The following is an 11,646-nucleotide window of genomic DNA, read 5'->3' on the forward strand; positions in this document are numbered from 1 at the left end:
TCCTGATGAAGGCCTAGGGAATTAAGGTGCCAAGCTTTTTTTTTTTTTTTTTTGAGGGAAGGGCATGGCCATAAATTGGACTAGTTTTGCTTTTCCCCCTTTGTCACTATGATGGGCTTAGTGTAAACTGAGAATCCTCTGGACCTTCTCCAAATTGACTGTAAAACTGTTTTAATCGGCTTTTCAGCAGAACTCCTTAGCAATCCTCACCTTATCCATTTTATAGGAATAACTTTGAATATACTCTGGAAGCTTCCAAATCCCTTCGACAGAAGCCAGGAGACAGCACAATGACTTATCTGAACAAGGGCCAGTTTTATCCCATCACACTGAAAGAAGTCAGCAGCAGTGAAGGAATCCACCATCCTATCAGCAAAGTCCGAGTGAGTGGTGACTCATACAACTTCTTGGGAGATATGGTGTGTGCTGCCAGTCTTCAGAGGGCCTGAGCTAAGAGTCATCCAGTCCCTCTAAACGCGCAGTTCAGACTGAATCCTGCAGGAGTAGGGCTGGCTTCCTTACTCTGCCATGCCAGCTTGAAAGGGAACAGCCGGTCAGTCTCCTGGCTCATTCACTTATTGGTATCTTCGTCTGCTGAGCAGGGTTGTCACTGGTGGTGGGATCATGCAGTGCTGACACCTGGAATGAGAACCTTTACTTTTTCTTTACCTGAGAAACTTCTGGTCGTCATCATCTCTTATGTTGCAGAAGAACCTCAGTATGTCTCTCTGTTGGAAAGTAGGATTCGTTTTGCCAGGGGTAGTATGGTTTTTCTTGAGCTTTGAAAGCAAAGTACAGCAAACCTAAGCAAAGCTTCCAAGCCAAACTTACAAACTTATCCTTTAAAGCTTTCTTTTATATACAGATATATATTTACCTCCTCCTCCCCCCTCTCCTTTTCACAAAGAGCGTCATCATGGTAGTGTTTGCTGAAGACAAAACAAGAGAAGATCAGCTCAGGCACTGGAAATATTGGCACTCACGACAGCACACAGCCAAACAAAGATGCATTGACATAGGTAAGAAACTCTCTAATTGCTGGTGTCAAACTCTCAATCTGATTTTCTTGGCAAGGTTCAACTTTCTGCTGGTGCTTCATTATTAATGGGAACCTCACTGAGCTCTCTACTTAGCTTTGCAGTAGAACCAGGGAGAAGCTTGTGGTCAGTGGATTTTCAGCAGTGGTTATAAGTTTTTCTAACTGGAGATGCCTTGAAGAGCGCAGCTTTCTGAAAATGCTGAAAAATAGGCCCCTTTATGGCATCTCAGCTTCCAGAAATTGAACTGTCCCCTTCCCAAATCACTGGCTACTTCTGAAAGTCTCGGTATAGTTCATGGGCTTGGTGAGCTATGAAGGACAAGACCCCTATCAAAATACTTTAGCACTATTTGTCCATCTTCCCAGTGCTGCTCTCACAATGAGGCTTTGGTTCAGTTAAAAAAGAACACACTGCAAATTTCCACTTGCCTGCAGACAAGGCTGTGACTGGCTGGCTTCCAAATTTCCCTGGTTGAAAGCTGGGTTGCACTCCCAGCCCTTTCCTTCTGTGAATAAAGGCAGGGATTAATCACTTGGCACTTAAAGCAGACGCGCATGCAAATCTTTGTTTATTATTGAAGGAGCTTTATTCAGAGCTTATACCCTTGTCATGCAGTATGACATTTCTCATACATAACTACAGGGTATGGCACATACCCTGTACCTGCCATGCTTGGCGTTGCTAACTTTCTCTATTTATTTATTTATTTATTTGTTCTCATTCACCTCCCTCTCCTTTTTAATACAAAGTATTTTCAACTTTGGTAATGATTCCCCCACCTTGAAAGCTTCTCTGTTGCATTAACCCCTGGCGGACTGTTCAGAGAACTGCAGTTGGTCACTTCATCTGCTATGTATGGCTATGATATTTAGATACTTATAAACTTGTACTCTCTGCTCCTCTGTTCTTCCTGTCCTCCCTGACAGCTGACTATAAGGAGAGCTTCAACACAATCAGTAACATTGAAGAGATTGCTTATAATGCCATATCCTTTACTTGGGACATCAATGAGGAAGCAAAGGTATGTAACCAAGCTTATGTTTCCTGCCCTTTCAGCATATGGGGAAAGAAAGGGGTGAGTGACTTGATGATTAGCATGTAATGACTTTGTTTGCACTCATGAATTAGGCAAAATCTTCCTGGCTGTTTCTTAAGAGGGCTTCTTGCATATGCAGACATTACAAGCTTTGCAGCTACTTTAAGGTTTTTGACAGGGAAAGTCTATTCTGATAGGAGTACTGACTCAGAACTACAGCAGATGTTTCCCAGAGCAGTGGTGGTGCACAGGTGTGTGAGATACTGGTTTCTCAACTACCCTAAATCATGTATGATGCCCTAGGAGTTGCCAATAACCTATAGAAGTGGCTCAACACATGAGCCTATTGAGTAGTTTGCAAGGAACTAGACAGCTGAATCTAACTTATATCAAATAGAACAGGTTGCCATTGCTACTATTTAAACACTGAAGTCTGTATTCCATGCAACTATAGATCCCAACATGCAATGAGCTATTTTACATCTTAGCAACCTCTGGGTGAACTTGCGTATCTCTGGACAGATCCTCATGCAGTTGGGACACTGGGACACGGCGGTCAGTGGTAGCCAGGCAGGCTCAGCAGCTTTCACAGCTGATGTATTAATTGGCAGGTGCTGTTTAAAGCCCTAGAACAGTTATTGTCACCCAGGGTGCTCTGGCACCTTGGGGTGCCTTGAGATCCTTTCAAGGTGCTGTGGGATGCAACGTTAGCACTATTAGGCATAGAAATGAGTCACAAGGTAAACCCAGAAACATCAAATAAGAATCTGTAGTGTTGAAAACATCCTGACTTTTGTGGTTTTTCTGAGTACTTTGCAACAGAAACTGCTCTCTTTCTCCATAGTCACAAAACTAGTGAAAATTAAGAGCTGGTATTTTTCTAAACTCTAAACAGATTGAGAGCTACTGCCCTAGAGTTTATGGAAGGCTTGTGCATCTTCACAGTGCAAGAAAACCTTGTTGGTGAAGGAAAGACACATGGCTATTTCAGAGGGGTAATAGCGCTGCTCAGCTTTGGAAGTTGCAAGTGTTGTTGCAGGACTTTCTTTAAATTTATTTATTGACCCCTGCTGGTTGAAGTGTCATTCCAGGCCTGGAGGTATTGAGCTTTCGTTGTAAACCAAGGACTGGTCCTGTCACTTTTAGAAGTCAGCTTGATTGTATGCTAGCGCATCATAGTTGAAGCTGGGAACGAACAGCATGTAGATGACCTAATAATGGCATATGTTTATGCAGCCTCAGTCATGCAGTAAAATGCTAAAGGTAATATATGGGAAGAGTACTACTGGAGGAGCAACTGAATCCCTCACTGCTGTTGCAAAGATTTATATAGAGCTGTAAAATGCTAGTGGGCTGTACAGAATAGATGGTAGACAGGTGCTGCCCAGAGTATCTCGTGGTCTGTCTTGCCAGAGAAGTTAGGGAGGGAGGGACTTCAGGAAGGAAACCACTGTTGGACAGCTGTGGGAAAATAAGTTTTGCAGAGAAAGTAGAAAAGCTTGAAGCAAGGGCAGCAGGAAGCTTTCCCTAGCGGGGAAAATGAGTTTCTTCCACCCTGCCTAATCTAGTAGCTTTTACACCTTTGTCTGTCTCATTGTGATCCCACATTTTATGAGGGGCAGTACTTGTGAAGCTGCTTGTGGACAGTGGTCTTTTCCAATCCATGAGATGCGAGTATCTAGTTGTGACTGTAGTTCAGCTGAAAAGGATGGCTTTCCATCTTGCGCTGGAACTGTGGAGCAGGGTGCCTTCTACATCCAAAAGTTTGAATGTTTAATAGTGTATGGAGGTGCTGGTCCCTTCAGAAAACTGTTCAGTAAGCACTCCTGAAGGGCTGCTATCAGGGGTGTAACAGGGGGCTCTCGGGGCCTCGGTCATTGGCCTGCCCACCTGCTTCTGGGCCAGCTGCCTGCCTCCTCATCTGCCACGCCTTGATGATACATAATTATGGAGTTAATTAGGCAGGAGGCTGCCCATTCTTGTCCCAATGCTGGGCGACGCTATCTGTGGCTCCATTCCTCCCCTATACTGCAGTCCAAGCCTCGCAAGTGGTATCCAGGTTAATATTACTCCCAGCCTGAGACCAGAGCAAATGGAGTCTAAGTTGGGCTCCATGCATATGCACACTCATACCACTTCCCCTCACAGGAGGCCTCTTCCACTCTGCCCCTCTCTCACTGGGGCCTCTGGCATACTGTCCATTACCGGGCCACACTCCACTGTCCTGCTTCTTCTTGAGTGACCCCTCTGGGCCATCAGGCTTTGCTACTCGCATACCAGCCTCTCTACTCAGTCCCTTTGGTTCCCACAAGTTCCCCCGCTCTGTGTGGTCCGGCCTTGTGCTGAACCCTGGGTTAATTCCACCCCACGCCCCTCACTGAGCACAGCTCTATACACACTCACACACACATACTGGGCTCCCAGCCCTCTGTTTTCCCCCCCTCAGTGGGGGCTCCTCATCTCTGCCTCCTCACTGGGGGCTACAGGGCTTCCCTCTCTGGTTGGGCTCAGGTGGCCATAACCGTGCCTGGCCCCATTTGGGTCTTCTACACTCCTTGAGCTCAGGTGGCTGTAGCCATGCCTGCCCCCTTCTACCCACGGTGTTGTGGGGGCTAGGGGTTAAGGCGCTCCGACTTGCCTTTCACCAGCATGGTAACTGGCTTGGTATTTCCTGGGGGCTCCTGTGCCACTGGGAGCACCACCAGGCCACCCACTCCTGGCAGGGTGCAGTTTTAGATCATGCCCAGGACCAGGAGCCTCCAAGCCATCCCCTACAGCTCTTGCTCTTACCTCCAGGATGTTGTATACAGCCTTACAGCCAGGCAATGTTTCTCCCTGCCTGCCAGCAGTGAACTGCTCTGTTTACATAGGTGGCCGAAGATCTAAAATGGCCACCGCAATCAGGCACCTGCTGGCTGCTTGTCTCAGCCCTTAAAGTGGCAGGCACCAACAATGCCCCATCACAGGGGGATTCTGACAACAGAGCTGTGTGCTGCCGCCATAGAATTAGACTCATTCCATCCTCCAAGGAACTAGAGTACTTCACAAATATAGATCAACTGAGCTGCATAACAGCCATGATAGTAGTTAAGAATTACATGTATTTTACAACTGGAGGAACTGAGACAGTCCATTATGAAAAGGCTTGTTCAGTTTCTGAGGCACTGATGGACAAACGGAGTGGATGAAGATCCAAGTGAAAGGTTTTCCAGATCTGGGGTTGATACAAGTCAGTCCTACCATGACCTGTCAGCCACTAGTATGTGCGAGCAGAGGGGCCAGTTTTATCAGTGACACTGCTGTACATCCAGGGCTTTTGCAAATGGGAATGAGATCTTATACCTGAAAACAATTTTGGAACTTGGGGCTTTGGGGCTGGTAAGCAGAGTGGGAATCATTCATCAAGACCACGGTACAGGTTTAGAGTAGGGTTGTAGAGATTGTACAAGTGTTCTGAGGTCCAGTGCAAAGTGAAACGTAGACCTGCTGAAAGGTCAGAGGGGAGAGCAGCAGTGGGGGATGTCATGGTGGGCATCTGCTACAGGTCTCTGAACCAGGAGGAGGTAAATGAAGCCGCCTTTAAACAACTGATGGAAACTTCCAGATCGCAGGACCTAGTTCTCATGGGGGATTTTATAATTATTGGGGCATCTGGTGGGACGAAAATGCAGCAGTACACAACAATCCAGCAAATTCCTGGAGTGTGTTGGGAATAACTTTCTGATACAGATGGCAGGGAGGCCAGCTAAGGTGGGGGGCTCTTCTTGACTTACTGCTCACAGACAAGGAGGAGTTGGTTGAGAGTGTGAAAGTGGGAGGTAACTTGAGTGACAGTGGCAGAGTTCAAGATCCAAAGGGGAGGAAGAGGGGAGAGCAGCAGAGTAAGGGCCCTGGACTTCAGAAAAGTAGACTTTAACTTGGGGAACTAGTGGGTAGGATCCCTTGGGGGGCAAATCTGAGGTAGGAACGGAGTCCAGGAGAGCTGACTGTACTTTAAGGAGGTCCTTTTACTGGTGCAGGAGCAAACTATCTTGACTGTAATGGAAGAATGGGAAGTGAAACAAGAAACTAGCCTGGCTAGATGGCAATCTCTTCAGTGAGTTGAAACTCAAAAAGGAATCCTACATAAAGTGGAAATTTGGTCATAGTATGAGGGAAGAGAATAAGAGCATCTCACAGGCATGCAAGAAGAAAATTAGGAAGGCCAAGGCACAATTTGAGATGCAACTAGCAAAGGCCATAAAAAACAGTAAAGAGGGATTCTAGAAGTAAGAGGAAGATCAGAGAAACTATAGGTCTCTTATGGAACACAGAAGACTATCTAGGTACAGGTGATGCAGAGAAAGCTGAAGTACTTAATACCTTTTTACTTCAGTCTTCACAAATAGGGGCAGCTACCAGATGACAAGTGCAGTTGACAGCAAAGATAGGGAAGGGGACACACAGCCTAGAGTAATAGAAGAACAGGTTAGAGATTACTTAGAGAAACTAGATGCTTTCATGTCGGCAGGGTCATGCAGGATGTGCCCTCAGGTACTGAAAGAACTGGCTGATGTAATTTCAGATCTATAAGGTATCCTCTTTGAGAATTTGTGGAGGGTGGATGAGGTCCCAGCTGACTAGAAAATAGCAAATACAGTGCTCATGGTTAAGAAAGGGAAGGAGGGAGGATTCGGGGAATTGCAGACCAGTCATCCTGACCTTAGTAACTGGACAGACCATGGAGCAGGTCCTCGAAGAATCTCTTGTGAAGTACTCTGAAGACAACAAAGTAATCAGTGTTGAATACAGCATAAGAATCACTTCCCTTTAGTTGCAAGTGACAGTATGCTTTTGGCCTTTTTGGTAACGAGCACCCTGGTGGCTTATATTCAGCTAATGGTTTACTATAACTCTCAGGTCTTCTGCAGTACAACAACCCAGCCAGTCATTTTCCAGTCTGTATTCAATTATTTCATCCCAAGTATAGAACTTTTACTTGTCCTTGTTGACTTTCATTCAATTGATTGTGGGCCTTTTTTCCAGTCTATCCAGGCCATTCTGGATCATAGCACTGCCCTTCAGAGCATCTGCAACTTCTTCCAACTTGGTGTCATCTGCATATCTGCAGAGTGTGTGCTCAATCCTATTGCTCAAAACATGAAGATGTTAAATAATACCAGATCCAGACAGACCCCTGGCAAACCCCACTTGATACTTCCTCCCAACTAGACATTGAGCCATTGATGACTGTTTGCTGAATATGATGGTCTAACCAGTTGCATATCAGTTTCAAAAGCCTTGTTACAGTCAAGGTATAGCTCATCTATTGTTCTCCCCCACCCACAGAGCCTGTCACTCATAGAAGGAAATCAGGTGGTCAGGCATGACTTGCTGTTGGTGAATCCATGCTGGCTCAATGTCTAGTTGGCAGCTGGTATCAAGTTGGGTGCCCCAGGGGTTGGTCCTGGGGCTGGGTTTTTTTTGTTTTTTTGTTTTTTTTTCAATGTCTTAGTCAATGACCTGGAAGATGGCATTGAGTGCACCCTCAGCAAGTTTGCAGATGACACCAAGCTGGGGGGGAGTAGTAGATATGCTGGAGGGTAGGGCTACAATTCAGAGAGACCTAAACTAACTGGAGGATTGGGCCAAAAGGAATCTTACAAGGTTCAACAAGGACAAGTGCAAAATCCTGCCTTAGGATGGAGCAACCGCATGTGCTGGTACAGGCTGGGGGCCGATTGGCTGGACAGCAGCTCGACAGAAAATGCCCTCCGGGGGTATGGTGGACAATAAGTTGAATATGAGCAAGTGGCGTGCCTTTGTTGCCAAGAAGGCTAATGCCATAGTGGGCTGCATTGGTAGGCATGTTGCATGTAGATCAAGGGAAGTGATTATTCCCCTCTATACAGCACTGGTGAGGCCACATCCGTAGTACTGTGTTCAGTTTTGGGCCCCCCACTACAGAAAGGATGTGGACCAATTTGAGAGAGTCCAGCAGAGTGCAACAAAAATGGTGAAGGTGCTGGTGCACGTGACTTGTGAGGAGAGGCTGAGGGAACTGGGCTTATTTAGTCTGAAGAAGAGAAGACTGAAGGAGGATTTAATAACAGCCTTCAACTGCCTGAAGTAGGGTTTGAAAGAGGATGGAGTAGACTGTTCTCAGGGGTGGCAGATGACAGAACAAAGAGCAACAGTCTCAAGTTGCAACAAAGGAAGTTTAGGTTAGATATTAGGGAGAAAAAAAATCTCACTAGTAAAAACACTGGAATAGGTTACCCAGAGAGCTGGTGGCAGCTGCATGCTTGGAGGTTTTCAAAACCTGGCTAGACAAAGCCTTGTGTGGGATGATCTAGTTGGATGGTTCTGCTTTGAGTAGGGGGTTGGACTAGGTGACCTTCTTAGGTTCCTTCCAGCCCTACTTTCCTATGGTCCACATGGTCTATAATGCCCTTTGTGAAGTTAACTAGTAGTTTTTGTCCTCTTCTTTTTGTTCAGTTGCTGGATGTCCATGTCAAAATTGCCACTGGCATAGTTGACATCTTTGTTGCCAGTCTCAGTAGAGAGCCAAGAACTCTTTCCCTTCCCAGGGTGGTGCCTCCAGGTCAGGGCTGAGGTATATCAGAGGAACTGTGCATAAAAGCTCCTGATATGCTTGTTTTGTGGAAGAATGAAGAGTGCTCCTCCCACCCCCCAGCAGCATCAGTGGGGCATTTGTTAGCATGTTTAAATCCACATGCTTTCTAAACAGTAGGTTTAGATGAGGTTCTAGACTGGTGTTACATCAGCCTTCTGAGCTTGAGTTTTCACTCCTGAACACTTTAAAAAGCAAGAGAAACTGGAAGTCAAAACACCTTTAGTTTTAAAACTAAGCAAGTAGGGAATATGTGAGCGTGGTGGTGTATCTGGGCCTAGGGTTCAAAAGCTGAGCAAGATCTATGAGGGGACAGTCTTTGCAGCCGTAGGTCTGCTTTTCCAAGTCTTCATGTCCTTCCCTCTCTCCCCCCCACTTTTTTTTAAAGAGTGAATACATTTGTCAGTGAGTCTTGATCAGATTACTCATCATCAGAGCTGCAGCTCTTTCCCAACTCCATGATCTTATCAGAGGGTAGCTGAGCCAATTTCAACAATTTTTATTGCACGGTTCATTTACTTCACTTTTTTGACAGAGGCTTATATGACTGTGTGTGTGAAGAAGGCACGGAATATAGCAAGAGATGAGTTCCTTGTGCTGCATAGTAGCTCTTCAAAGTAAAAAGTGCAATGGTTTTAATTATAAAAATGCAAAAATGATCTTATCTGAAAAAAGTATTTAACAATCTGATGTACAGTGTACCCTTGTTATAGGTATTGATGGAAGAAGCAGTTTACAACTGGGGATATGCTTCATCAGTGATTGAAGTCACCCATGTCGGCAAGAATTTTTCTACTGGTTTTTACACATTTTGTAGATTGTAGAACTAAAGTTTTCCCAGAGAATATTTGTAAAGTCCAAATACTGCTGAAACTGAACATTCTGATTTCAGGAAACTGCAGTGAAACCAAATTGGGAGCCCAGGAGGCAGTGGATGCTGTGTTAGGTGCTCTCTGAGCAGCTTTCAGTAGTATTCTGTTGGGAGAACCAGTAGAAATCGTACCGTTTCAACAGCCGAAATTTCGGCATAGCTTGGCGGTGATCTGATGCAATGTTTGTGCACTGATTGTGCACTTGCCACTCCAGACTGGCAGACAAGCTGTAGAAACAGTATCTTCTTCCTCCAATGTATACTTTCCCTTTAGCAGCTGTCCTGAGCCCCCTGCTGGCTACTGTGCTCTGGGGCAGGTGAGAAATCAGTAGAAACAGCTTCATTTCAGAATGAAGTGGCAGATCATAGCGTGCACTGAGCCATGGAGAGGAGTGATAAAATTGGCAGGGGCCAAAAGATGTGCTATCTCTTGCAACAGTGAAGGGACTGACAGAGAGAAGGAAGCCAGGCTAGAGGTGACAGGAGAGGCTGTTTATGTCCATCTTGCTTCCAGTGACAGGAAGGGGAGTGAGAACATGAGGAGGATATTGAGTTGGTGGAAAGGGGGAAGATTGAAAGCAATCAAAGAACATGTGTTGGATTGGGGGAGGTGTGAAAATACTGAAAGGGGAAGAATAGTGGCTTCTTGGGTTTAAATGAGCCAGTAGTGAGTCTAAGATCTGGTGAATTTTCCCCACCTATAATGAAGGCCGCTTAATTTGACTGGGTTGAGAAGTGATTGGGGTGGTATGAAGATTTCATGCTTGGGGTGGGGGGAAAAGACAAAAGATGGTTTAGGAATCCGGTACCTGCTGGCTCATGGTTTAGGAAAAATAAGGCAGCTGCTTGATGCCACTTGGAGGGGAGGAGCGATACCAGCTGAGGTGAAATAATGAGTGGAAGGCAGATGAGGCAATTTCATGGGATGGGCAGTCTTGTGATTCACTCTAGATTGGAGCATGAAAGACTTGGGTTCAGTTCTTCCTTCTGCAGACATCTTCCTCCTTGAGCAAATCACTCGCTCTCTCTCTGCTTCCCTTCCCATCTGTGGATGAGGAAAATAGCACTACTTTTGCCTAACTTTGTCAGATTAGGCTGTAAGCTTTTTGGACAAGGAACTCTTACCATACATGTGAGCAGTGCCTAGCATGGTGACTCCGTCCTTTAGTTGGAGCCTTAAGGTGTTACTTGAATTGTGATATACATTAGTGGCACTGTTACTAAAGGTGTAGATTTCTGCCCCAGTATTTCCCACTCTTCCATCTACAAAGGGTACAATCTTGCCAGCTCTGCTCATGACTATTACCTTGTAAAACAAACTCCTGGTATTGGGAACTCATTTTAGGTCACTGAGAGTTAGATAATTCAGCTAGCTTGTTTTCCCCTGGATGACTGGCTTTGCATGATTCAGCTTGGTGCCCCAGCTAATCTCCATGAGCCTTGCCCTACAGGAACCCTAAGACCTTTGTTCAGTGAACATAGCGTCTAATTGAAGCTAGCCACCACACTTTGAAGCCCAAACTCCTGATGCCCTATGGACTGGCTCTCCTAATTATCCAAACTTTTTCAGCCAAACATTTTCTGTATAGTTTGTCATATACAGGAATCATTTCTCACATACAAGAGTTGAGCCTCAGCAGGAGTAAAAGGTAAAAATTTACTGGTGCTTCTAGACAGTAGTTCAGGACACGGAGGTGAAGAGCACCCTTTTGTCCGGTCAAGTGAAACTCTGGTAGAGATGGAGCTTCACAGAATGGAATCACCCAGTTTAGAGGCTGGGGAAGACCTGAAGTTAATGCTCATTCTTATAAAGGTTCCACATGATATTTTAATGAAGATGGACAATTAACCTGACTTTCTAGCTAGCCTTCTACCAGGTTTTCTGTCTTGTACATCTGTAACAGCTTGGTGACCCTTATGCTGTGATGAACTACGCAGTCGCCCCGGCAAGAAAGAACCACCTTCTGACTCGCCAGTATTGTTTCCTTCAGCTCCTAGACAAGCATTCCCTGATGGTTTCCCTCTGTTTTGCTTAGGCTGGTGATGAGAGACAACCCCCCCCCCCCCCCCCCCCCCCCCCCCCCAC

General features: G+C 45.7%; 1 protein-coding gene across 1 annotated transcript in view; it reads left to right on the plus strand.

Annotated features, from left to right (window-relative positions):
• The window catches only part of GRHL1 (grainyhead like transcription factor 1), a 57,099-nt gene that overhangs the window by 7,590 nt on the left and 37,863 nt on the right, over positions 1-11,646 (plus strand). The window contains exons 5-7 of the mRNA XM_019520661.1: positions 227-383; positions 908-1,019; positions 1,967-2,061. Coding sequence (XP_019376206.1) covers positions 227-383; positions 908-1,019; positions 1,967-2,061 — 364 coding nt within the window. The remainder of the gene's footprint in view (positions 1-226; positions 384-907; positions 1,020-1,966; positions 2,062-11,646) is intronic.

This window comes from Gavialis gangeticus, unplaced genomic scaffold, assembly GCF_001723915.1.
Source record: "Gavialis gangeticus isolate Ggan-Ray unplaced genomic scaffold, GavGan_comp1, whole genome shotgun sequence".
NCBI lineage: Eukaryota > Metazoa > Chordata > Crocodylia > Gavialidae > Gavialis > Gavialis gangeticus.